Source organism: Canis lupus, chromosome 20 (assembly GCF_048164855.1).
Source record: "Canis lupus baileyi chromosome 20, mCanLup2.hap1, whole genome shotgun sequence".
Taxonomy (NCBI): domain Eukaryota; kingdom Metazoa; phylum Chordata; class Mammalia; order Carnivora; family Canidae; genus Canis; species Canis lupus.
The window spans coordinates 14,504,926-14,529,722 of NC_132857.1; the positions used below are offsets into that span (position 1 = coordinate 14,504,926).

Below are 24,797 nucleotides of genomic sequence, written 5' to 3' on the forward strand. Positions count from 1 at the left end.
ATGTTAACAGTGACTATATCTGAGTTGTGATATTACAAAGTAATTTTCCTTTTCATTTTCTTTGTTTTTTGTATTTTCTAATTTGTCAATAAATATGTATTTTCCTAATTTTTAAATATGTGTTATTTTTCTGATTTTGAATATATCTAATATGTTAAAGATAACAACAGAGTGAGCAAAAGTCAGACATTTCCACTGAGCAGCCTTGCTGTTTTATGATGTTCCTTCAAATGACACCTCATTGAACCAGCAAATAGCAACTACAATATCCTCTAGAAAGGGCAAGACCATCAGGGAAAGACAAAGGGAATTCAACAGACAAGGAAACTACAGAGATAATTTCACAGTCTTACAGGGACACTGAAGCCTATGTAGTGACTATTAAATATACACCTTAACATACTGAGGAGGCTTGATGGGACAGCAGTATCTACCAGGCTCATGGGTAGCAGAAACCCCCAAACTACCATCAATCCCAGGTAGGCCCTGTGCAACTTTGTTGGGCTTCTCCCTTTTCCAACTGTACTCACAGTTTTCAAATTGGGCATGAGTTTAAGTACTAATTAATTGGGTGTGGATAGAGAAATCCCTGTAATTGAAGCTGGTGCTGATAATGTCATTAAAAAAAATTTATTTAAATTCAATTTGCCAACATCTAGTATAACACCCAGTGCTCATCTCATCATGTCCCCTCTGATAATGTCATTTTCAAAGCAAAGACCATTTGGTTCTAGGTATTAGGCAGACTACAAAACAACTGTGCATTTCAAAATCTTTTCTGCTGCCCCGTTAATGAAAAAATTTCCTTAAAGGACCCATTGGAGAGGCTCAATTTGGTTTCAAGTACATTTTCCTCACCTTGGTATGGTGCTCCTGATAGATAAAACCACAAAATTGGAAACCCTGGCCCTTCCTTTAAAAAATGCAGTTGTTGCCAAACAAACTTTCCCAGGATTGGCTCTGACTATTTGCATTCAGTGCAGAATCATCAGTCCTACAAGCTACAAGTATTTTATATAAACCAGAGATCACACCAGTTCAGTTGTCATGTTATAGGGTCTTTAGTGTGCCAGAGGTGATCAGCAACCTCCTGTTGTCCATTCATTCCAACAGACATGTCCCCAACACAAGGCAGCTGAGAGTAAGTAGAAAAAGCAGAAAAAAGAAGGGCGGGCACCAAAGGAATGAATGGAAGTTAAAATGAGAAGCTACAGTCCAATGAACAGTATTTGAATGAAAAAGACACATTTGGGCTCATATCAGGTATATCTCAGGAGTCAGGTACCACAAACAGATAGGAGAACAGTTGGGCATAGGTAGAGATTTATCTGTGATCAACCCCCAACCTACATCTCATTTCAAGTAGCTGGATCTCAATCTGAATCACCTACCTGGTATTCAAGTTCATCTAAGCCCTTAATTATTTCCACAGGATTTATAGCTATATTCCTGAATTCCAGCCCTGAATTAGAGGCTCTGCCTCCAGCTGGCAGCCCCATTATGCTGCATGCCAGCTTTTGTCCTGCATCTCAGGTTTTCTCCCATACTATGGCTCTATACATGGCAACAGGGTGAGCAAGAGGCATCTATACCTGGGCTTGAGTCCCAAATATCACCTGTTTGAACTCGGCCAAGTTACTTTTGTAACTTCAGTTTTTGTTTACTTTTGTAAACTTCAGTTCTCTCATCCATAAAGTGGGACCAATAAGAGCTTCTTCATCCTAGAATTGTTGTGTGGAATTTGAGATGCAAAATACAGTACCTCTCACATGGTAAGTGTTCAATAAATTTGATAATGATGATGGTGATAATGATGAAGAAAGATAAGGTGATAATGATGAAAAAGGATAAAATGATGGAGAATCGTTCTTCTTAACCTTGGGTACACACTGGGGACTCAACTATACTACAGTGGTTCTCAACTGAGGGTTATTTTTTGCCTCCAAAGGACTTTGGACAAACGTCTATAGACTTGTTGGTTGCTTTAATGGCGGCGGGGTGGGAGGGGGAGAGCGAGTGGTAATGGGAAGGCATCAGGGTGTGCTACTGACATCTAGTGGGCAGAAGCCAGGGATGCTGCTAACCATCCTATAATGCACAGCACAGCCACTCCCTCCCACAACAAAGACCTATCTGGTCCAAAATGTCAATAGTGCCAAAACTGAGAAACTCTGCTTGCCAGAAATCCATGCTTACCAGCATCTCCCAACTTCCTTTAGCCCCTGCTGTCAATGTGCCCTTAGCTGGTAGCTGTGGCTGGTAGCTAAGATCTGACCCTTCCCAGGACTGGCCCATCCCACTGTCTCCTGAGCTCCTGAGCCCCTACCCTGTGGGATTCTTTGTAAAATGGCCACCAGGCTTCATTGGCCTGACCCGAGTCCATAACAGCAGGCATGGGGAGAATGACCAGGCCTTCCCTCTAACCAGCAACAGGAGAGAAACTGCTTCCTGCAGGGCCATGGCAGAGAGCCACGTGAAAACAAGCACAGCAACCACTCAAGCGTTCCACCCAAACTGGCTCCACACCAGGGCCAGACCATGAGTCACCACCACATGCTGCTGCCTCTCGCAGTGACCTTTCTTTATCCCTTCACTAGCTGTAAATCTTCAGGAGCAAAACAGCACAGAACAGACTGGGAAGGCCTTGGCAGAATATTGTACCTGGCAAATGCCCAAATCAAAATTCAGAGTTAAGTACCCAGGCCCTGAACAAATGCCAATCACAGCAACACCAAGGCTCCCCTGAGCCATCCCTGTGAACCAGAGAAATGGACAAATGGAGCCCCCTCTCTTGACATAATTTAAATCGTGCGGCAGCAGTGGAGCATCCTCTCCAGGAGAAGGAACAGATGTGTTTAGCAATACCCAGATGGCTGGGGACAAATTGAAGGACCTGTGTAATGTTTGCCTATAACTCACGCTTGCACCAAACCATACTGCACCCCTAAAGAAATCCTCCTTGTGTCCCTCATTCCTCTTGTGTCAAATGGAATTAATATTGTCTTCCATGAAGTGTTGTGAGAAACAATTAGCATAGGTTATTAAATAGTGCTTTGGCTCATAATAAAGCAAAACTGGCTTTTTTGTTTCTGCTTTTTCAGAGGCAAACCATCATGCTGGGAAAAAGGCCAGTGGATGGGGCAGCTGCCTTCTACAAGGGAATTTACTCTGCCCAGTCTCACTGAAGTTGTCTTTCCTAAAGTGTAGTCTTCTAGCCACCATCAAAAGCACAGAGAAAGCCCCCAAGCTAGCAGATTGCCAGGCCACATTGACAGCCTACCAAAATGGAATTTTGGGGATTAGCCTTTGGAAAGTACACTTTAAATAAGCCCCCTCCTTGAGTTTTACATCCACTAAAATTTGAGAATCTTATAACAATGAATAAACCCCAGGAGAGTACAACCAATGTCACTATTTCCAACAGTTAAGAAGAAAGACTGGGTCCTTCATCATCTTCTCTTGGCCTATGTTGCACATCTTACGCAAATAGAATTCCTGGACAAGACAGGACACATGCAAAATGACTCATCTGAACTAAACTGTCCACTCTCACACTTACGTTTGTAATACAACAGCAACACAATGCATTTGCCCTTCTTGGTTTTGTAACTTCTCCCAACACTCTTGAAGTTTAAAAGGACTGAGTGATTCCCCTTTGCTGTTGGATGCCTAATGCTCTGAGCAAATTCCCATCCCCATCACTTGTTACCAGGGAACTAATCATAAACAGAACTGACCCACAGTCAGCCAATCCCTCCTCCTAACCCCCTCTACAATCATTTTGAGTATTTGGTATGTGTTCCAAATATTCACATTCATTATCCTTATAATGATCTTGTGAGACATAATCTCTATTTTGTAGATGAGGGAACTAAACCACCAAAAGGCTACACAAGTAACAGAATTGGTACTTGAGGGGATCCCTGTGTGGCTCAGCGGTTTAACGCCTGCCTTCACGCCCAGGGCATGATCCTGAAGTCCCGGGATCGAGTCCCATGTCGGGCCCCCTGCATGAAGCCTGCTTCTCCCTCTGCCTCTCTCTCTCTGTCTCTCATGAATAAATAAAATCTTTAAAAAAAAAAAAAGAATTGGTACTTGACTATATTCTCTGACTCTAAACTCCATGCTGTTACCAGCTCAAATCAAACAAACCCAATGCTCTAAGCTCCTCTTATTGTAGGAAATTATGGGAAAGTAGCAACCAATTGAGTATAGTTGTCTAGAGTTTAAAATTCTCTCACCATACTATTAGCAAGCATGTACACACAAACCAACTAGAGTATAATTATTTGATGACTACTAGACCATTCAGTCTCATCAATTACGTTATACAAATTACAAACTTCTCAGCTAATAACAACAGCTAATAAATGTTAAGCATTTGTCACTGCAAAGAAATGTTCTAAGTGCTTTAAGTTATTCTAACTCATTGATTCCTCCCAACATCCTTCAGAATTGGTACTACCATTGTTCTCTCTTTACAGCTGAGAAAACTACAGAAAAGAAATGTTTAGTAAGATGTCTAAGGTCAAGCAGCTGGTATATACCCAGATAATTATCTGGAAATACACCCAGATAATAAGGCTCCAGAACCAATACCTTTGCTAACCCACCTTACTGTGTATTCCAGTATTAACACAGTAAGAGCTATAACAACAAAGACAAGGGCCAGGGATGGGGGGAGGGAGCTTGCTTTCCCTAAAGATCTTTCTAGTGCCCTAGAGAATTTTATGGCTTTGAACCATGGTTTCTAAAATGCTATAGAAAACAAAGGCCCATAAAGTGCTGAGCAACATAGAAGATGAAAGCTCTAAAATGATGTGGAATTCTGTCATAAATAAAGTCCTAGAAAGATTCCAGGTCTTCAGTATGCTCTCAACTAAGGCAGGGAGGAGCTTCGTTATGATTATTACAATCTAATTTAAAGCTGAAGCCAGGCTAGAGGGAAAAAAATGGAAAATAAACTCTCTCCTAAAGCTGTCAGCCTGGCTGTGGCCTCCAACTGTTTTAGTCACTAAAACCTTGTATTTAATGGTCACTTTTATAACAAACACTAGGAAAGAAATACAAAGCTCTAAATCAGAGTTTATTTCTAAAGAATGGAAAGAAAGGTGTTGGAGTGCTAAGAAAAGCCAGAGCAATGGTGCCTCCTTGGTGGTAATTCTGATGCAAGCACCAAACAAGATCTCTAGTTTCAAGCTGTAATCCAACAACCTTGCTACCCCTGCTTGAAGGGAATCCCCACTGCATTACAGAGTCCTCATCTCTAATACCCCCCAATGACAGCAACTTCTGTCCACTCAGCCCAGACCTAAGCTTCTATATTCATGTTTCAGAATGATCATCTTTCTCCATCAGAATATATATTTTACATAGTGTTATTGCCATAGGAAGTAACTACTGGGTGGCCCAAGTGAAAGTCTCCCATAAGACTCATTAACAAAGTACCAGAGCATTCATCCACTAAGCCTCAAGGATGTGGCTTATCTCTGACTATGTATGACATCTTTTAAATTCTTCAGCTCAGAAATACATTCCAGAGATGCTAGAGATACTACTATGGACTGTCGCTAATTACAGGACCTAAAAAGCCAAATGGTAAGACCACATTTGGCCAGACTTGTTTTCTAATATTTATGAGATAGTGTGATCAAACTAAAATCTGGTAAATATAACCCCAGCAAATGAGCAAATGTCTCTTGATCCTTAAATTCTAGCTTCAGTGTTCTCTCCTCCCTAACACTACCAAATTGAGTTAGTCTCTCCTTCTACATTCCCGTGACATTCGGTTTATATCTCAATTATGGCACTGAACATTATCTATGCTATAGTTCCTGGAGGGCAGGGGCCAGTGTCTTTTCATCTTAATGTCTTCACCACTTAGCAGAATTGGCAAGTAGGCACTCAATAAATATTCACTGAAGAAAAGAATGTGATCTAAAATAAGGAGGAAAACCCATCAGTTTGATTCAGAATGATCATATTAATTAATTAACCTTGTGGTACTGGGTCAATATTTCTGTGGCTCAATTTTCTGACTTGGCCTAGCTCTCATTCTGATTCTCTTCAACTTTGGTCCTTAATTCAGAGACTGGATCAGCTAACCTAAAGTATCAGATACATAACAGATACATAAGCATATAGGCTTACAATAAGTTGACATACTATTTACTTGGAGCAAGAAAATAACTAGTGTATGGATGCCTCCATTTTCCATTAGCAAATTAGGTGTAATAAATCTGAGCTTTTCTCCACCCAGAGGAAGAACAATCTTGGGTGGCCATTTCCACACACTCAGAGGAAACTAAGAGTGGGATGGATCATTTCTTCCCTGTTATTATCCCCTGACTCTGCACCAATATCATCAGCCCCAACCAACATAAGGATATTATGACCCTACTCCCAGGTTATAGACACCATAAAGTTCCTTATCCTGGGACAAGAGAAACTTGAGTAGAGGCAGGACCAGAAGAATGAAACTCAGACGTGTGCCCCAACATGCCTGAGTGTATTCCTGAGGTAGAGCCACATTCCAGAGTTTTCTCCTTTTCTACCCACACATTAATCACCCTTTATTTTCTAAATGACAGAGAAAATTTATTAACATGTGAGAATTCCTCAACCCACCCGCAAGCAAAAGAATTGTCTTTGTCAGCCTAGTTCATAAATCTTTTATGATACAGAATCAGGAAGTGAGTAGCGGGAAATAAGTCCACAGAAGTATGAGAAAACTAGGAAACTAACCAGAGAAGCTTGGCCAGTCTACATGACAGAGAGCTGGGGGGTGGGGACAGAAGGGATAAATTTAATTGTCAGTAGATATGTTGGGAGGTAGAGAAAAAGAGAATTGGAAAGGAAAAGTAGCAAAATTTTATCGTAAGTGGCTGGTGGATAAGAACAAGTTTCCCTTTAATGTGCTTTGAGAGACTCAAGTAAAAATTGAAATCACTTTTAAATTATTTTTGGTCTAGGCTGGCTTATTTACAGGAAACTCCACCACAGAGATTGGACTATTTGGGTTCTCAGCTTGTTCTACAGTTTTACCTACTACCATCTAATTCAGTAACACCTCTCCATTTTGAGAACTTTGTCTATGTAAGAATCTCTTTACCATACCCTTTCTAATATAATCCATGAGGGACCAACTTGGATTCACAAAGAATAAAGACTTATTTACAAGAAGATATAAAACTAATTTTTATGTTAGATGTCTATTACAGGCCAATCACTGTGAAAATTGCTTTAAGTGTGTTTGCTCCTGGGACCTGGGTGGCTCAGTTGGTTAAGCACTGGATTCTTAGTTTCCGCTCAGGTTGTGATTTCATGAGTTGTGAGACTGAGCCCCCACATCATCGTAGGGCTCTGTGTTCAGTGGGGAGTCTGCCTGAAGATTCTCTCCCTCTGCCCCTCCCCTCACTTGCATGCTCTCTCTCTCTCTCTCTCAAATAAATAAATAAATCACTTAAAAAATAAATTCAAATTGGGATGCCTGGTGGCTCAGCAGTTGAGTGTCTGCCTTGGCTTAGGGCATGATCCCAGAGACTAAGGACCAAGTCCTGCATGGGGGTCCCAGCATGGAGCCTGCTTCTCCTTCTGCCTCTCTTTCTGTGTCTCTCATGAATAATTAAATAAAATCTTTTAAATAAATAAATAAATAAGTGTTTGCTTCTCTATTTAGTAATGAAATATTTTTATCCTGTCTCATTTCAAAAAGGCTAAAAAGCAGCTTATAAGAGTACTTAAAACACATAACATAAATGAAAAGTGAGAGTAAACTTAAAAAAAATATACAATATAATGGCGAGTGCCTAAGTGAAGCCATGTATGAGGCCAAAAATGAATACACCACACAATACGTACACAATGTGTACATACTGATAGACCACACATTTGACTTTAGGCTTTCTAGCAGCTAGTTTGGAGAAGGAAAACCAATCAGTTATATAAATCACCAAGTCCATAAGATTAAAGCAGAGCAAGCTGTTCTTGGTATTAAGACCAAATCAGAATTTCTACAATGGAGAGAAACGCTGCATGATGAACAAAACAACTTCCTCAACAATATCCTTAAATAGAATTTTAAATACAAGTTTCAAACACCATTTCTTATTTTGATGTTGAATAAAAGCTGATGACTTCATAAACTAACTTAAAGCAAGTCTGCACTTCAGAGAGTTATGAAGTATATATTATTTTCCAGCCTCATAGACAAGGAAATTAAGACTCAAAGAGGTTAAGTGATATCTCCAAAGACACACCCAGTAAGATGAACACTTAGATTTTGGGGTTTTGTACAGGGCCACCTGATGCCAAGGTCCATGCTCTTTATGCTACTCTAGCAATGCTAAACCACATAACAAAAGGATTCCTTTGTATCAAAAGTTATTCTCCTCCAAAGTCATCATGATACACATGTATTTCCTTCTCAAAAACATGGAAAATATATGTTCTCAGGAGATAGTATTATAAGTCTCTGTTATAAGAGAAAGGCTCCCCTCAACTTTGGGGTGGTTTCTATTCCAGCATCAGTATTTATTTAAATATTCATTTAAAAGTAACTGAAGTAGGTGGCACCTATCAACAATGCCCTTAAGTATAAGCCTGCAGAAGAGGCTGACCCCTGTGAGTGGTAACTGAGATCTGGTTGTGTTGAAGGTGTCTTCCCAGATATCCTCCCAGGACCAGCAGGTGAAGGCATCACTGGAGACATTCCTCTTTTCTAAGGATGGGATGATAGGAAGAGATGTTCATAAGAAGATGGGAAGAAGGCTGGGTCATGGTGGCAGGCTCAAGGAACAGGAAAGTGTTCCCCAGACTCAAGCAGCTGAGGACCAACAGGAAAACTTTGAGCTAAAACTCTCAGTGAAGATCAGTTCTTTAAACTAACAAATAATCTGGGCCTTGTATGTTCCGGACTTAAAGCTATTCCACAGAAAAGAGGGATGAGCAAAAAGAGAAGACCTTCCCCACAGAGCTTATATTTCAATGGGGGACACAGACATTATTGAAATAAACATACATTTACAAAGCTACACTTTTCTCTTCCCTAGAATCAGATGAATATACTGAATTTCCCAGGACCCAAGGAACTCAGTGCAAAGAGCAGTTGCATTTCAAAACAGCATAACCTGAAAGGAGAAAAGCACCCTCTTGTGGCCCTCTGAGTGGTGGCACCTGAAAAAAACCCTAGTTCTCAGAGGTAGGAGGTTGCCCTGGACAGACAACCTGAAGTAGGCGGCCCTAAAGCAGCTGAAGTGTTGGTGGGCAATATTTTGCTTCTGTCATAAAGCTCTCTTCAGTGTTGAATCAGCCATTTAGTTAGAAGACATTTTCCCATGTGTCTATTGTTAAGTGGTTTTACTTCTGAACACCTGGACTCTTTTGGTGTGGGCTCAAGTAACACATTTTATAGGCAAGGGATCAGTCTGATTCTATTTCCATTTGCCCTGCAACTCTAACATGCAGCAGGGCCTAGAACAGGGAAGCATTCAATAAATGTACAGTGAATAAATAAATGAACGGCACTATGCCATCCAGCCTGATATTGCCTGCTTTGTGGGATCTTCGTAAGCCTGGACAAGTAATCACAGTGGTCAAGTCCCTGAATTCTCTGAAAATAAATGATTTCTTAAAATGTAAAATACAATTTATGTCCCTCCCAAGAGTCTCTATGAAAAGGATAATATTCACAAGGGATATACTTTGTGTTTGGAGCTAAGCCTAGTATGGCTTAATTTACAGTAGAGTAACATGTAAATTTATGATAATAAATTATATTATTTAAATGAAATTATAAAAATAAGAGTCGCTCACTCATATTCAACTTTCATGAATGCTGACACTTCTTGAAGAATATGGAGGTCTGATCTGTATTCAGGCCTGAATACCAGCATGAACCACAAGAGCCCAGGGACTGCTGGTTTCAAGTATGTAGATCAGAAGCCCAAATACCCACATAGTATATTTAGCGTTTCTAGCATGTCTCACTCAAGAGGCCATGAGGAAATCAGCTCAATACAGGGATGACACTGACAAAAATCACTCAATACCATTTCGCAGACGTCACTGGGAAAGACTAGGACAAGAAGGAAGAGAAAAGAAGTACATTAGAGGATGTGATGGAAGAAGTATGACAAAAAGAGAAAGTGTAGAATAAAAAACATTTTTTATTCTATTTTTTATTCAAACTATTTTCTGTAACACTTAATCCACAGAATCCAAAAGCAAAGAAACTAGTCAGTGGTCTCTGAAGGAGGGAATTGATTTTGAGACATGTTGATTATGTCTCTAATTCTGAAGCTCATGAAATACTCTACTGAATTAAGAAATACCAAAGGCTGAGAGAAATACTTCTGGCCAAAGATTTAATCCATCTGAGTTGAAAAGACCACAGGACACAGAAGGAGACATGGCTACCTAAATAGTCCATCATAGAACTGCGATAGCCTCCCACTGGATTCCACTTTTTGGGTTGAAAGTCTCCTCTGTCCTCTATATCTGGCTGGGCTCAAGCATCAGCTTTAACACCTGTATCTGGGATGTTTGCAAGGGAGTTAATGGTGACCAGAGAAACAGCTAAGTCACATCAAATCCTCATTATTCATAATTTTTGAACCTTATCTCTGAGGTTTGCTACACACAGTAATCCTACATCACTCCCAACCACCATCCTTGTAAAATTTATGGGAGGAGTGATTAAAGTATTAACTTTGGAGTCAGAGACACAAGGCTTTGAACTCTAGGTGTTTCAGTTAGTAGCTGTGCAAACTTGGGCAGGTTTATTTACCTCTCTGGAAGCAAAAGCTTCCTCAGAGCTCAAATGCAGATTATAATAGTACCTAGTTTCATTGAATTCTAGTAAGAACCAAATGATATGACTGACATATGTAAATCTCTTAGTAAATGTCTGGAAAATAATAGGCTTTCTATATATTTTTAAATGTCTTACCTGAGTCCAAAGATATCAAATGACTTGTCTGAGGTGACACAGAAGCAACCCAGCACCATTTGCTCTTCATTATCATGAATGGGTTTCAATTACTACTTGTATTACATATTATTTACCTCCTAATCTAGTCTATTAGGAAATGTGCTAAAATTAAAAAGAGACTTGTCTCATGCCTCCTAAACCTTTCAATCTTTTTAGAGAAATAATTATTAATCATCATTCTCTGTTCATAAACATTCAGTTAGGCTCACATCCAAATGTCAAGTGCTCAGACCTGTAAACATTTAAATAATTTTGCCAGTAAAATTTCATGAGTTTCCTCATAAAGTGTTTCAATTAACTCCACTTGCTAGATGTGAACTTATTCCTTAAAACAGCAATTAATCTTAGCTGGTGGTGTTTTGGTTTTCTCTTTAATAAAATTAATATATCCTTGAGGACAGGATTGTGGCTTCCACTTCCTTCCTACCCTACCCCATATTTGGCAAGGTATTAAGTCTATGTAGATATTTAATATCTGTGTGATCAGGTACTTCCTGGGTATTACTCAATACTACTACAATAACTTCTAGTTTAAGAAAAAGAAAACAGGGCAGCCCCGGTGGCCAGTGGTTTAGCGCCACCTTCGGCCCAGGGTGTGATCCTGGAGACCTGGGATCGAATCCCACATCAGGCTCCCTGCATAGAATGGAGCCTGCTTCTCCCTTTGCCTGAGTCTCTCTCTGTCATGAATAAATAAATAAAATCTTAAAAAAAAAAAAGAAAAGGAAATAAACTGAGTCTCCTTCTCAAACTAAAGGTTAGGATGATAAAAATCTTAAAATTTTAAGAACATAGTTTCAAACAGAGGAACCACTTTGAGGACCTTGTAACAACTTCAGACTATGTGGATACAGTGAACCAGCCTCCTTGAGCTTCCAGACCCACCATTTCTCAGCAGTCCATGTAGCGAGGAGAGAACCTCCACAATGTTAAAAACAATTAAAGAGTAATATAATCTAAATTTCATCAGCCTGTGGGTTCACATGAGATATCATTGACAATAGTATCTCCCCTTTCATTCACTCTTTGTATCTGAATAGTGTAAGACTTCAACAATGCCATCCTTCCCTAGCTTTTCTAATTACATGGTAGCCACCACTTGTGTAATCACGGACAGTCCTCCTATAACCTGGTCTCTGTCTCTGCCCACCCTTCATACTATACCTAAAGTCATAGAATATAGCCACTTATTAGGCAATGGAAATTCTAATTCCTTGCCTGGGATTCTGTGCCTAATGTTCACAAATCTATAAACCCATCAGATGCCAGAATGGTGCCTTGCTCCCTCCCTTCACTGCCCACTTGATTACAGCACACAGTCATCCTTAGAATGTAAGAGAGGATGCCACAGTTCTGGATGCCCTCACTTATCAAGCCCACATAGGTCAAAATACTGTGGTTAGAGACATATGCTCCAGGGTCAGACCACCTAGGAAAGAATTCTAGACTTAACGCTAGGGTAAACTACTGAACTTGGGTAAACTACTGACCCTGTCTGAGCCTAGTCTCCTTCTCTGTAAAATAGGGATAACACTATTATCCCAAAGGTTTATTATAAAGAGTAGATTCAACGACATGTGAAAAGCAGCCAGTATAGTATGTTGCACATAGTAAACACTCAATAAATGTTCACTCTTGTTATATCCTGAGAATGAATCACTGGAGAATCATTTAGCAATTGATTGCCATATGTGGCAAGAAAACTAAAAGTAAATTCTTTTTTGCCAGGCATTATTCTGGACTACTCTCACATAGTTTAATATACACGACAACCACTGAAGTAAACATTGTTCTCACTAGTTTTATAGGCTCATAGAAGCCACTTACCCAAAGTTATTTTGTCTAAATAAAAGAATAGCCAGTAGCTATTTAAAGCCCCTGTTTCCTCAGTTAAGCCAAGGTGCCTCTTATGCTTCAGAGGATGAGAACTCTTCATCGGTGACACAGTTACAGTGAAATTAGCAACATACTCATAGGTTTAAATTGCACTCCAGAAAGTTGTCTGACTCCAGCCTATTTCAGTTTCTGTTTACAGTTCTTAAGGATATAGCCATCCTCACAACTGTTGGATTGTCACCTTTGAAGTTTTACTGTGAAGTCAACAAGGATGTGTTTTTACAAAGTAACCTGAAGATCCTGCCTCAGGCCTGATGACTTCCCAGCAGGAGCCCAGCAGTGGTTTATCTCAAAGACTTTGAGCCCACTGGCTCTTCTAAGCCCCTTTATAGGTAAAAGATTGGAATCGATTAATCATTTCTGAGGCATTGACTTCCTACCCTGGAGTTGGGGGCCCCATTGTTTAGAAGAGAGTGGAAAAGGTGAGGTACAGGCTGCTGCTTTCAGGCTCTGGCATGGGTCACTCACTAAGGCTGGGAATGTAAGAGTTCAGGCCAGCACTCATGGTTTTCCTATTCCCAGGTCTGAGTTCAATTACCACCTTCCTCTACACCACTTTGTGAGACCTCATCTATCAGGAAGTATTATCTTTGATAGTTCAAGAGACTAAATTCCAGTAAGACCTTTCCTAAATCTTCATATGCCTCTCAATAGAAAGGTACTTCGGAAGAAGAGTGCTCTAAGAGACTCCTTTAAAATCCTGTCTTCCAGTTTCTGTTAACTGTAAGGGCAAAATACAAAATACAAAGTTTTTACCCATTTTCATTTCTGAAGTCAGAATATACCACACAATAGATGCATGCATTTGATGTGAGAGTATCCCCATTTTTCTCAAAAGTTGTTATTACTCCAGTGATGCGTCAATATTTACAAAAACTGCTTAGAATTCAGTAAAAGCCAAATAAAGACAACACCTTCCTCTGAGTTCCCTTGGTATTTTGTATGTTCTTCTATTATTTTTTAAACCATTTATTTTCATATCTGTCTCCTCTACTAGTCTAGAAATTCCTGAAAACCATTTGTTTTCTATCTGTGTCCCCTACTAATCTGTAAATATCTTAAGAGATGGAACTTCTTTTTGTTTGTCTTTATAGTCTCAGCAAAATGTTGTTTCTAAAATCTAGTTGAGTGATCAACAAATGTTTGGATGGCTGGATGGAGGGAGGGATGGATTAGATGGATGGACAGACGGACAGACAGATGGAAGACTTTGCGAAGTAGGTGTTTGAGCCAATCTAACTTGAATTTCTCTTTCATGGTGTCATCTTTTCACAGATCATAAGTTTAGAGATTTTAGAGATGATAATACCATCGACCAACGTCTCCCATTTCTTTTTTCTTTGTAGTTCTAGCCATTCAGAGGGCATGAAAGGAGTCCCAGGGTCCTCCATCCACCCATTTTCTTTACAGACAAGCAAGTTTCTTCAAAAGGATATGTTTAGTCAGTTTCAACTTCAATGGCTTTTTAAATGCCATCTCATTTCCGTCTTGAAGAGTCCAACTCTGCAGACCATTGTAATATTGATATGTACAAAAATTTTTAAAAGCTGTTATTTATTGAGAGGTCTCCATGCCAGGCACTATGTTATTGCTTTATATATTATAATGATTCAATCTTCATGAACACCCTAGGAGGTTCAGACAGCTTAAGTAACCTATCCAAGATGACATAGCTAATAAGTAAAACAGTAAGAATGTGAACTCAGTCTAAGTCCAGAGTTCTACATTTTATTTATTTATTTATTATTTATTTTATTTATTTATTTGAGAGAGCAGAGTGAGAGAGAGAGCACAAATGGGGGAGGCAAGAGAGAGGGAAAAACAGACCCCCTGCTAAGCAGGGAGCCTGACATGGGGCTCAATCCCAGAACCCTGGGATCATGACCCAAACTAAAGACAGATGCTTAACTACCTGAGCCACCCAGGTGGCCCCCAGAGTTCTACATTTTTATCTCTAATAAAATCACCCACGTGTCTCTTACATAGCTATTTTGAGGGTTTTATTGTTTTTAAAAAATATTTGCTTATTTATTTAAAAGGCAGAGAGAGAACAAGCAGGGGAGAGGGAAAAAGAGAGAGAGACTCTTAGGCAGATTCCCCACTGAGCACCGAAGTGACATGGGGCTCAATCTCATTGCCTGAGATCAGGACCTGAGCTGAAGCCAAGAGTCAGATGCTTAACCTGCTGAACCATCCAAGCACTCCTTAAGGGTTTATTCTCAATGATCAGCTGCTTTCATTCTATCACAGATGTGCAATACTTTAAATATGTTAATGCTGATTATTAAGCAGGACATAGTTAGGAAATAATTTTACTACTTCCATGAGGGTACCTGGGTGACTCCGTCAGTTAAGCATCTGACTCTTGATTTCCCCTCAGGTCATGATCTCAGGGTTATGGGATCAAGCCCTGCTGGATGTGGAGCCTGCTTAAGATTCTCTCTCTCTCTCCTGCCCCTCCACACACACACACCCTCTCTTAAAAAAAAAATTAATCCCATTAAATGGGATAGGATTCTATTACAAAGAACTTTGAAATGAGAGCTGAGAATAGGAAACATAACAGGAAAACATATGGAAACGCAAGGTGCTGACTGTCTTTGCTGCCTGTACCGTCCAGCAATTTTCCCTCAAAGGGAGCAGTGAAGTCACAGGGGATCATCCACTCTGTGTAATGTAACACGTCTTGATTAAATTTTAAAAGGAAGAAAAGGAAAGTGTAGTCTCTATACTGTCTACTTGAAGGTTAGGGCATATACAAGAGGCTGATGTTTTCTCTCACTAGCTGTTGGAATGTATCATATAACTTGTGCCCACTTAGGAATCAAGTTTGGGAAAGGATTCCTATCTATGAATTCCCAGTAGCTGTTTTTATTAGCATCTTGGGACATTAATGTTGCTTCTAACTTAATTATTCATGCTATTTTCAACCACATATTATATCACCATCAACTCAGTCCAAAGACTAAAATAAAACAATCCTTGGAAAATTCCAGTGGCATACTCATCCAGAGGGATGTGACCTTCAAAAGGCTTACTCAAATGCCTGCTCAAAGTCCCAGCATTCTCTGTTCCTCACATGCACAACGGAAGTGGTCCCAACCCAGACTATATTTGCAATCTCAAATTCTTTACTCACCCCCACCTGCTAGGCCAAAGACTTTCCCTCCGAGGACATGCCCCAACTTGTAGAAAGAATTATATCAATTAGAAACACTGCATTGACAGTGGTCGAGAATAAGCTGTGCCAGGAGTTCACATGTCATGAATACCAGCCATGTTTGGTTATTTATAACACAAAGTCAGGGCAATGGAATACTGACTCTTATAGGCTGCTTCTCTGGTCACTATGTTGCATTTTAATTCATATCACAGACTAATTAAACAGACTAAAAAGTACAAACTGGAGCTCAAATTTTCAAAAGGGAGATAAAGAAGACTGAATCTAGAATGTACTGAATACCTACTAAAGGGCAGGCCTTGTGCTGGGACTTTACTTATGTTACCTCTTTAATTCCCACCACAATCATACGAAGGAGGTATTGTTGTCTCCATCTTACAGATAAGGAAGGAAACATAACCTCCAAAGGATTAAATATCCTACCCAGGTAAGTGGTAAAGTCAGGATGAAGACCAAGACCATGTGACACAAATTCCATGTTTGTTTTTACTACAAGATCGAATTTCTCCCACACTGCCTAGTCCAGGACCAGAAGCAGAATAAGGTTTAAGATGTACAGATTTTGCAGTAGGACATCCTGAGCATTTAAATCTGCTTCATCACTTCTTAGCTATGTGACCTCATCAAGTTATTCAACCTCTCCAAACCTCAGTTTCCTCATCTTTAAAAAAGGAGAGATTGTTATAATGCTACCTCATAAATTTTAAATACTTGGCAATAATTATGATGATGGCCGTATTCCCCCCACAAAGCCTCCTCACCTGTTAAATAGAATAGTAATAACAAGGATTAATATTAACTGAATACTTACCATAGGCCAGGCACTGCGGTGAGGGTTTTACATGAATTACCTCATTTAATTCTAATAATCTAGTGAAATAATATTAGCTAACACTTCTTGAACACTATGTACCAAGATCTATTTAGATCTTTACTCATATTAACTAGTGAGTAACTGAGGCAGGTAATATTGTTGTTCCAAATTTGCAAATAAGAAAACAAAAGCTCAGAGAAGATAAGTAAATTGCCCATTGTTACATAGCTAGGAAAAGATGAAACCATGTTAAGAACTCAGGCAGCTACACTTAGGTGTTCACAATCTTAAACTTGAGTTTCATGCTCCTAGACTTGGGCTAGGTATCTGACACAGTACCTATACTTAAAGTGCTCTCAGATGTATTGAAGTTATAAGACCTACACATTTAATAAATGGGATGCTATAATGTTATAGCCAAATGTCCAAAATATGCAAAATATACATCAGAGGCCTTGGAAGATATATGAGGCAGTGGGGATGGTGGTCTATGTATTCTGGAGAAGCCTTCCTGGAGAATATGTGGCTTTTACTGAGCCTCGTGGGATCAAGTCAGTGAGGGGGTGAGGGGGGGGGAATGTTTCAAGAGGGAGACTCAGCAAACATGGAAATGTAGACATGAGCCACTTGTGGGGAAGAATTTTTTTTGTGTGTGTGTGTGTTGAAAATTTTATTAACATTTAGTTTAAAAAGCTTTATACCCATGCCAAGCCAATTCATAGAAGGTTCTCAAAGCAGTTACCCATTAGGGTTTGGTCCTTTGTTTAGAAGTCATGGGGCCTTGGTGTTTTTTTGTTAAGCGGTTTAAGAATTCATTATCTTGGTCCAGGGCTGGTAATGTTGCACCACTTTCTTCTCCCTCACAAAAATGGTTCTTGATAATGTTCAAAGCAGTCAGGGCAAACTGAGGATTCTCATGAAGTTGAAAAGCCTCAATTTTATCAATGCCACCAATTTTTTCTATCAGAAGACACAGATTTTCCTTCTCTGAAAGCTTCTCTGCTACCTGGAGGATAAAAGAGATAACGTCAAGGATGATGATAACAATTTTGGTGTCTTGGATGGTAAGCAGATTCACCAGTGGTTCCTGGACTCCAGAGTGGACAAGGTGGATCAACTGGTCTATGGTGCCTCCAGTTGTGAAGTTAGCCACGGTCCAAACAGCCTCTTTCTGGACTTTAAATTCTCCATTTTTTAGCAGAGCCACCAAGGGAGGCAGCATGCCGCAAGCGATCAGCCGCTGGATGTGTTGGCAGGGCCCTGCAGCCACATTGCTCAAGGCCCAAGCTGCCTCCTCCTGGATGGAGGACTTGGGGTGCATCAGGAGTTGGGGTAGCACGTTCAGCATGCCCGCGTCAATGGCCATCTGGGTCTGGTAATCCGTTCCTGTGACGATGTTCCCGATTGTGCGGAGAGAAGGGGTCAAGACATTGAGCTCTGAGCTGCTCATAAGCTGGACCAGCCTGGGCAGGACCCCTGTGTTGACCACTTGGCCGATGCGCTCATTGCAGCCATTGGTGAGGTAGGACAGGGCCCAGCAGGTATCCGAGAGAACCTCGCTGTCTTGGTGCTGCAGGAGGTGGGACAGGACAGGCAACATTTGTTTCATGGCTGTCTTGCAAAAGATGGGTTTCATGTTGGAGAGATAAAATTAGACCTGAGGTGAGGACTGACTGCAGAAGACCCTTGACCACAGTCTTAAAAATTGGGCATCATTTATAAGAGACAATTAGAAGCATTAGATTCTTGAGGAGGGGGGTTACCTGCTAAGAGTGCACCACATAGCATGGCTTAGTGCGGAGAGACGAGAAAGACAGGGAGGAGGCCCCAGCAGGCACCTCAGCATGAGGCAATGAGCACTCTCTCTGACTAAAGTGATAGCAGCAGGAGACACAAAGAAAGAAGGTATACTGTGAGAACAAAATCAATAGGGCTTAGTGAAAGACTGATACAGGAGACATTTAGAGAAAAGGTCTGTGATGTAAGGATTTGTGCCTAGCTCAGCCAACCTCATATCCCCACACTAGGCTCTATTAATGACTGACTGACACATCAGTACATGCTGAAAACATGTTTGTCAACTAAACGAATGAGTCATCTAGCTACCAGCCCAAGCCCTTCATTTTGCACATGAGGAAACAGATCCCTAAGGTTATGTGAATCAATCAAAATTATTTAAGTGTAAGCAGCAAAATCTAAACTAAACCCCCAAATCCTGACTACTACTCCAGAATTTTTTCTGCTATAATTTGTTCTCAATTCAGAAAATCTTGAGGACTATAACATTGATAACAGAAATTGAGATTTGGAGAGAGATTACTGGGGTTCTTGGATAGCACCAATCTGGTTTTGGACATATAAACGCTGACATGATGACAGAATTTCTAACTTGAAAAGTCCTGTAAGAGGTTTTCAATCCAGAATTCGAGTAAAAGTGAAAATTAGCAACCAGAGATAGACTTATTTGAGAATCATAAATATAGAACTATTAGTTGAAGACATGAGGAATATATTTTTGTAATATCATGAATAAGAAATGTTTTTGGTCCCCCATTACTTTAAATATTTTTTAGTGTATTAAAGAATTGTTGAACAAGCAATGCACTTAACTGCAATCAGTATGTTAATGTTTCTGGAATCACTTCATTTGGTCATGTTAATCTTGATATGCCTGCATACACAGTGATTCAGGGACTGCTGCATTGGCTAGGCTATATTGGTGCCCTCTGAAAACATGCCAGGGTTCCAGATCTGTCTCTGTGGGTCCTGTTACCATCTTTATTCTGTACTGTAGTTAGATCTTGCCAACTATTATTTTCAAAGGCAAAGCAAAAAATCTTAAAACTTTTCTGAGACTTATAGAATATGCCTATGCTATAAATGAAGCAGAGTCCTTGGATATTTTTGGTGCTTCATCGTTCATGAATCAGCCCATATATCCCCTTATCTGAGAAGTCTTGCCTAAACCCCACCTGCGATCCTTATGCCTGCCCCCATTAAGCAGTCAGTCATTCCTTTCCCTGCATTCTTTCAGTACTCTAAACATATTTCAGTTGGAGTGTATGGCATATTGCTTTGTAACTGGTTCTGTGTATATCTTTTCAACCTGTGAATGTGTGTGTCTGCAAAAGTGGATTTTTTTATTTCAAGTTTCTATTTAAATTCTAGTTAGTTAACATATACAGTAAAATTGGCTTCAGGTATAGAATTTAGTGATTCTTCACTTACATACAATACCCAGTGCTCATCACAATAAGGGTCCTCCTTAATCCCCAGCACCCATTTAACCCCTCCCCCACCCACCTCCCTCCATCAACCCTCAGTTTGTTCTCTATAGTTAAAAGTCTCTTATGATTTGCTTCCCCCCCTCTCTTTTTTCCCCTTTCCCTATATTCACCTGTTTTGTTTCTTAAATTCCACATATGAGTGAAATCACATGAGAGAAAGAGAGCACACAAGCACATGAGCAGTGAGGGAGGGGCAGAGAGAAGGAGAGAGAGAATCTTAAGCAGGATCTACACCCAGCACAGGGCCCCACAAAGAGCTCATCCCATATCCCTGACATCATGACCTGAGAGGAAAACAGAGTTAGATGCTTAAACAACTGAGCTACCCAGGTGCCCCAAGATTTTGTTCTTTTTCATGGCCAAGTAATACTACATTGTTTATATATGCCACAACTTCTTTATCAGTCAGTGGACATCTTTTAATCTTCCTCATTTTCTCTTTTTTAAAGATTTTATTTATTTATTTGAGAGAGAGAAAGCACAAGTAGGGGAAGTAGCAGAGGGAGAGGGAAAAGCAGGCTCCCTGCTGAGCAGGGACCCTGATGCAGGGCTCAATCCCAGGTCCCTAGGATCATGACCTGAGCTGAACACAGACCTTAACCAGATGAGCCACCCAGGTTCCCCCCAATCTTTCTCATTTTCATGACATCAGTGCTGGCACATGGCAGAAATTTAATTCATTCCGGTGAAATCTTTTAATATCTGGGCAACAGAAGAGTCAGATAATCAAGTTTTATCTTGCAATTTATGAGACAAAGAAACCATATCCACACAAATTCATTCAGCAAGAGGGAGAAATTATTTCCCTTTCATAGAAACCTCCATAAGGGCAAACAGCTAGGGAGTATTAATGAGCATAATGTATGTGGAGAGAGGAAACTGATCTCACTGGAGCAGAAAAACAGCAGTTGAATAGGAAAGGAAGATAAAGTTGGGTAGGGTGAGTGGGATCAGATTGTGGAGGGGTTAAATGAAAGTTGGTATATTAGTTTTCTATCATTACTGTAACAAACTATAACAAACTTGGTGGCTTAAAATAACATAAACCTATTATCTTATAGGTCTGAAGCCCAAAAGTCAAAGATGGGTCTCACTAGGCAAAACCTGCACTCCTTTCTGGATGATTTAGTGGAGAATCCATTTTCTTGCCTTCTAGAGGCTGCCCACATTCTTGACTCATTACTGTTTTCCAACATCAAAGACAGATTACAAGAATATTTTAACCCTTCTTTGTGTAAAAATAATGCTGGCCTTAAGAAATGGCCCATCCGTCTTACTGTGGGATGTCCACATGCATAATATTTTGAATGGTTTTAATTCATTTACTGGGATTTGAGTTCCTATTAAACTAGTGAGTAGTATGATTCCCATGACACTGATAGGCTGTGTGATTCTTTCGCTTCTGCATAACACTAATTAATAATGACAATACAATGATCCTGAGTGTAGTTATTATCTTTCTTAAAGCTCAAGGAATTTCATATAATTTATCCTTTTTCTTTCAAAAATATGCCTACAACATCACCAGCTACAGTATCACTATTTGAAATTAAAATAAGGAATAATTTTCCAACATCAGTGAAAGCCCATAAGGAAGTTTATAAATATGATGACCTGACTTTAAAAAAGTCAAACCAGGGGTGCCTGGGTAGTGCAGTCCATCGGGCATCTAACTCTTGGTTTGCCTCAGGTTATCATCTCAGGGTCATGGTCGTGAGATCAAGTCCCACATCAGGCTCTGTGCTCAGCAAGAGTCTGCTTAAGACTCTTTCTCCCTCCCCCTCTGCCCTTTCCTCCCTCCCCTCTCCACTCTCTCTCTCTCAAATAGATAAAAATCTTTGGAAAAAAATAGTCAAACTGTTTTTATATATACAAATCATAAATTTAAAAAAATAATTAAGTGAACCTTCCTGAAGTTAACTAATTCTATCTTTAAAGTATAGGTGATAACGTCTGTGTTCATTCATTCACTCTGTTAGTAAGTGTTCCTGTAAAGTCCCAGGTACCAGATATCATTCTAGGCATAAGGGTCCAATAAAAACAAGATAAAGTAATCATTCGGGAGCTTACTCTTAGTAGGACACAGACCATATACTTCTAACAAACATATTAAGAGACAAATCATCTTTTAGGTAGTGAAAAGCACCCTGAATAAAAAGGAAAAATAGCACAGGGTAGAAAGAAAGAGGAAGGGAGTGTTATTTTAGTTAGGATGGTCAGAAAAGGCCTGAGCAGATATTTGAATTAGGAGCAAGCCATGTGAAGAAACAAATAAAGGATAAACATACCAATTTGATCCAAAGAACAAGTATTAATTAAGCATAGACTATGGACCAGGAATTATTTTTCAGGACAAACCAGAAGAGACAAAGAAACAGCAAAAAGTATATGTACCATTGAGTTATATCAACAAATATCTACCAAACACAATTATACCTTAGGGGTCAGTCTAACTACTCCTATTTCTAGATTATGGTTTTAAAAGTTTTTGCAATAAAACCATTTGTTTAAGGTCTCATGTGGAATTCCAATATATCAAACAAATAAAAATGAGTTGTGTTGAAGGATTTGTGGATGTCCATAGGCCCATCCTGTCTCCTCTTCAAAAGTTCCCACTCCCGCTTTGTAATGATGTTAATTTCTTAGTTTTGATAATTGTACCATGGTTGTATAAAATGTTAACATTAGGAGAAGCTGGGTAAAGGATATATAGGAACTCATTGTACTAATTTTACAACTCTTCTGTAAGTCTAAACTTATTTTCAAGTAAAAAGTTCAAAGGAAAAAAAAAAACTGACTCTTGTCATTACCAGGCAGACCATTTAGGGTATTGGAAACACCATCATGCCTTGCTGATTTAGCCTACTTACAAAGGACCTTCAGGAAGGGGCAAGCTCCTTTTTGTGTAGTTTGTTTTGGTTTTTAATCATTCTCAACATCAGAAAATTATTTCTTATGACTCCTTAAACACCTCATGCTCTGGAATAAACCCACTTTTCAAGTTTTGTTATCAATTAAGAGAATTAGAGAATTAAATTTCCTTCTACAAAATAATACTTTGTGATATGTTAGAGAACCACATAATTCTTTATCAACGTTCTTTATCCAAGTTAATAGCAACGCCTTTATATTTTCTCACAGGTTTTCTTTTTCCACATTTGAATCTTTCAAGGGACTTTCCACTTTAAGTTCTTCTTGACCTTCTGAAACTATGGTGTCCACAGTTTACCAATGGTCTTCCGAAAAATAAATAAATAGAAACAAAATTAAAAGAGGATCCAGTCAGCGTCAAATATCTTGGGTGAGAAGGGAGTAATATTCAGACTTTATATACAATATTCCTATTTGGATATTATTGCCGTAACAACCTCGCTACATTACCATATTTTGTTTTTTCTTACACATTTTTTCTCACCATTTATGACAGTTGTTAAGCCAAGTGCCCCAGGCATTTGCTCCTAACCAATGAACAGCCAGACTGGGAACTTCAAGTCTTTCAGCAAGTCACAACTGCCAAAAATGCTCTCTCGCCAGGAGACATATTCCCTGAATTATATAAAGGGAAATTCATTCTGAAATCATTCACCTGATATCATTAAACAATAAGAAAAGCAAATCAGCTAAGTCTATGACCTTGTCTGTTAGACCTCTCCATGCTTTAGTTCCCTATATGAAAAACAAGGACAAGAGTGTTTACCAACTTCACACGAGTGTTGCAAGAGTTGATTAATGCTTATACAGCACCATCTGATGAGAGGTTCTATGGCTGTTACCAGTTATAATAGGCTATAGAATGCCTGGGTCCCTTAAGAGCATTCCCTCCAATCTTGGTACCATGATTGTAGGTGACTTGCTGAGGCCCGTCACTACTTTGTGACCCAACTGTACTTTCAGACATGCACACTGAGCGCCAGTAAGGCTATCACCCAAAGCTGAAAAGCAGTTTTTCTAATGCTGCAGGCTCATGCACAAGGCACCAAAATAGCACTAGAAATACTACACCCATATTGCTTTATCCTAGACATCTGACACTTGTAAAGCTCATGCCAAATTTCTTGTCACATATGTGTCTGGAAGCCTTCGTGCTGAGAGGCATTTCTTATCTTCTGACATTTCAGAGAGCTGCACGGAGCTAGACAAGCATAGACCCTCCTTCAAACAGGCATGAGGCAAATGTAAGCATTCTTTTCTGGTGACCTCCAACAGCCCTCATTGGACAAGATCCAAGACACCCTTCAGCACAGCACATCTGCAATCCTTAGCATGATCCAAATGTTTGAGCGTGCTTCTTCCAGTGAATAAGAGCTGAAGTGCCCTGGCTCTCCAAGGTCATCTGGAAATGATATGCCCATTAGCTAAATGAGGAAATGTTACTGCAACCATTAAGATCAAAGGATCTTCAGGGGTCCAAGGGTCCAGATACTCTGTCTCTAGTGACATAGTTCACCTACATCTATTAAAATCAAGCTTCAGTTCACTCTAATTACTATTGTGACTGATTCCCTCAAATAGAAACTAAAATAGGATTTCTGCACATGATACAATAGTAATTTCTAGTGATTTCCTTCTTTTCTGATCTTATCTATATATACAACCTGCTTGACAAAGTAGGTGCCATGGCAACCCCAT

General features: G+C 39.7%; 1 protein-coding gene across 8 annotated transcripts in view; it reads right to left on the reverse strand.

The window, feature by feature from the left end:
- The window catches only part of LOC140611680 (importin subunit alpha-8-like), a 256,113-nt gene that overhangs the window by 150,023 nt on the left and 81,293 nt on the right, over positions 1–24,797 (reverse strand). For 2 of the 8 annotated variants that reach the window (XM_072788421.1, XM_072788420.1), the window contains exon 5: positions 14,670–18,492. The exons of 5 other annotated variants lie outside the window; for them this stretch is intronic. In XM_072788421.1, the coding sequence (XP_072644522.1) occupies positions 17,627–18,490 (864 nt within the window). In that variant the 5' untranslated portion in view covers positions 18,491–18,492 and the 3' untranslated portion in view covers positions 14,670–17,626. Of the gene's footprint in view, positions 1–14,669; positions 18,493–18,644; positions 20,089–24,797 lie in introns of those variants that run through there. One more of the 8 variants, XM_072788419.1, reaches the window with a different exon arrangement.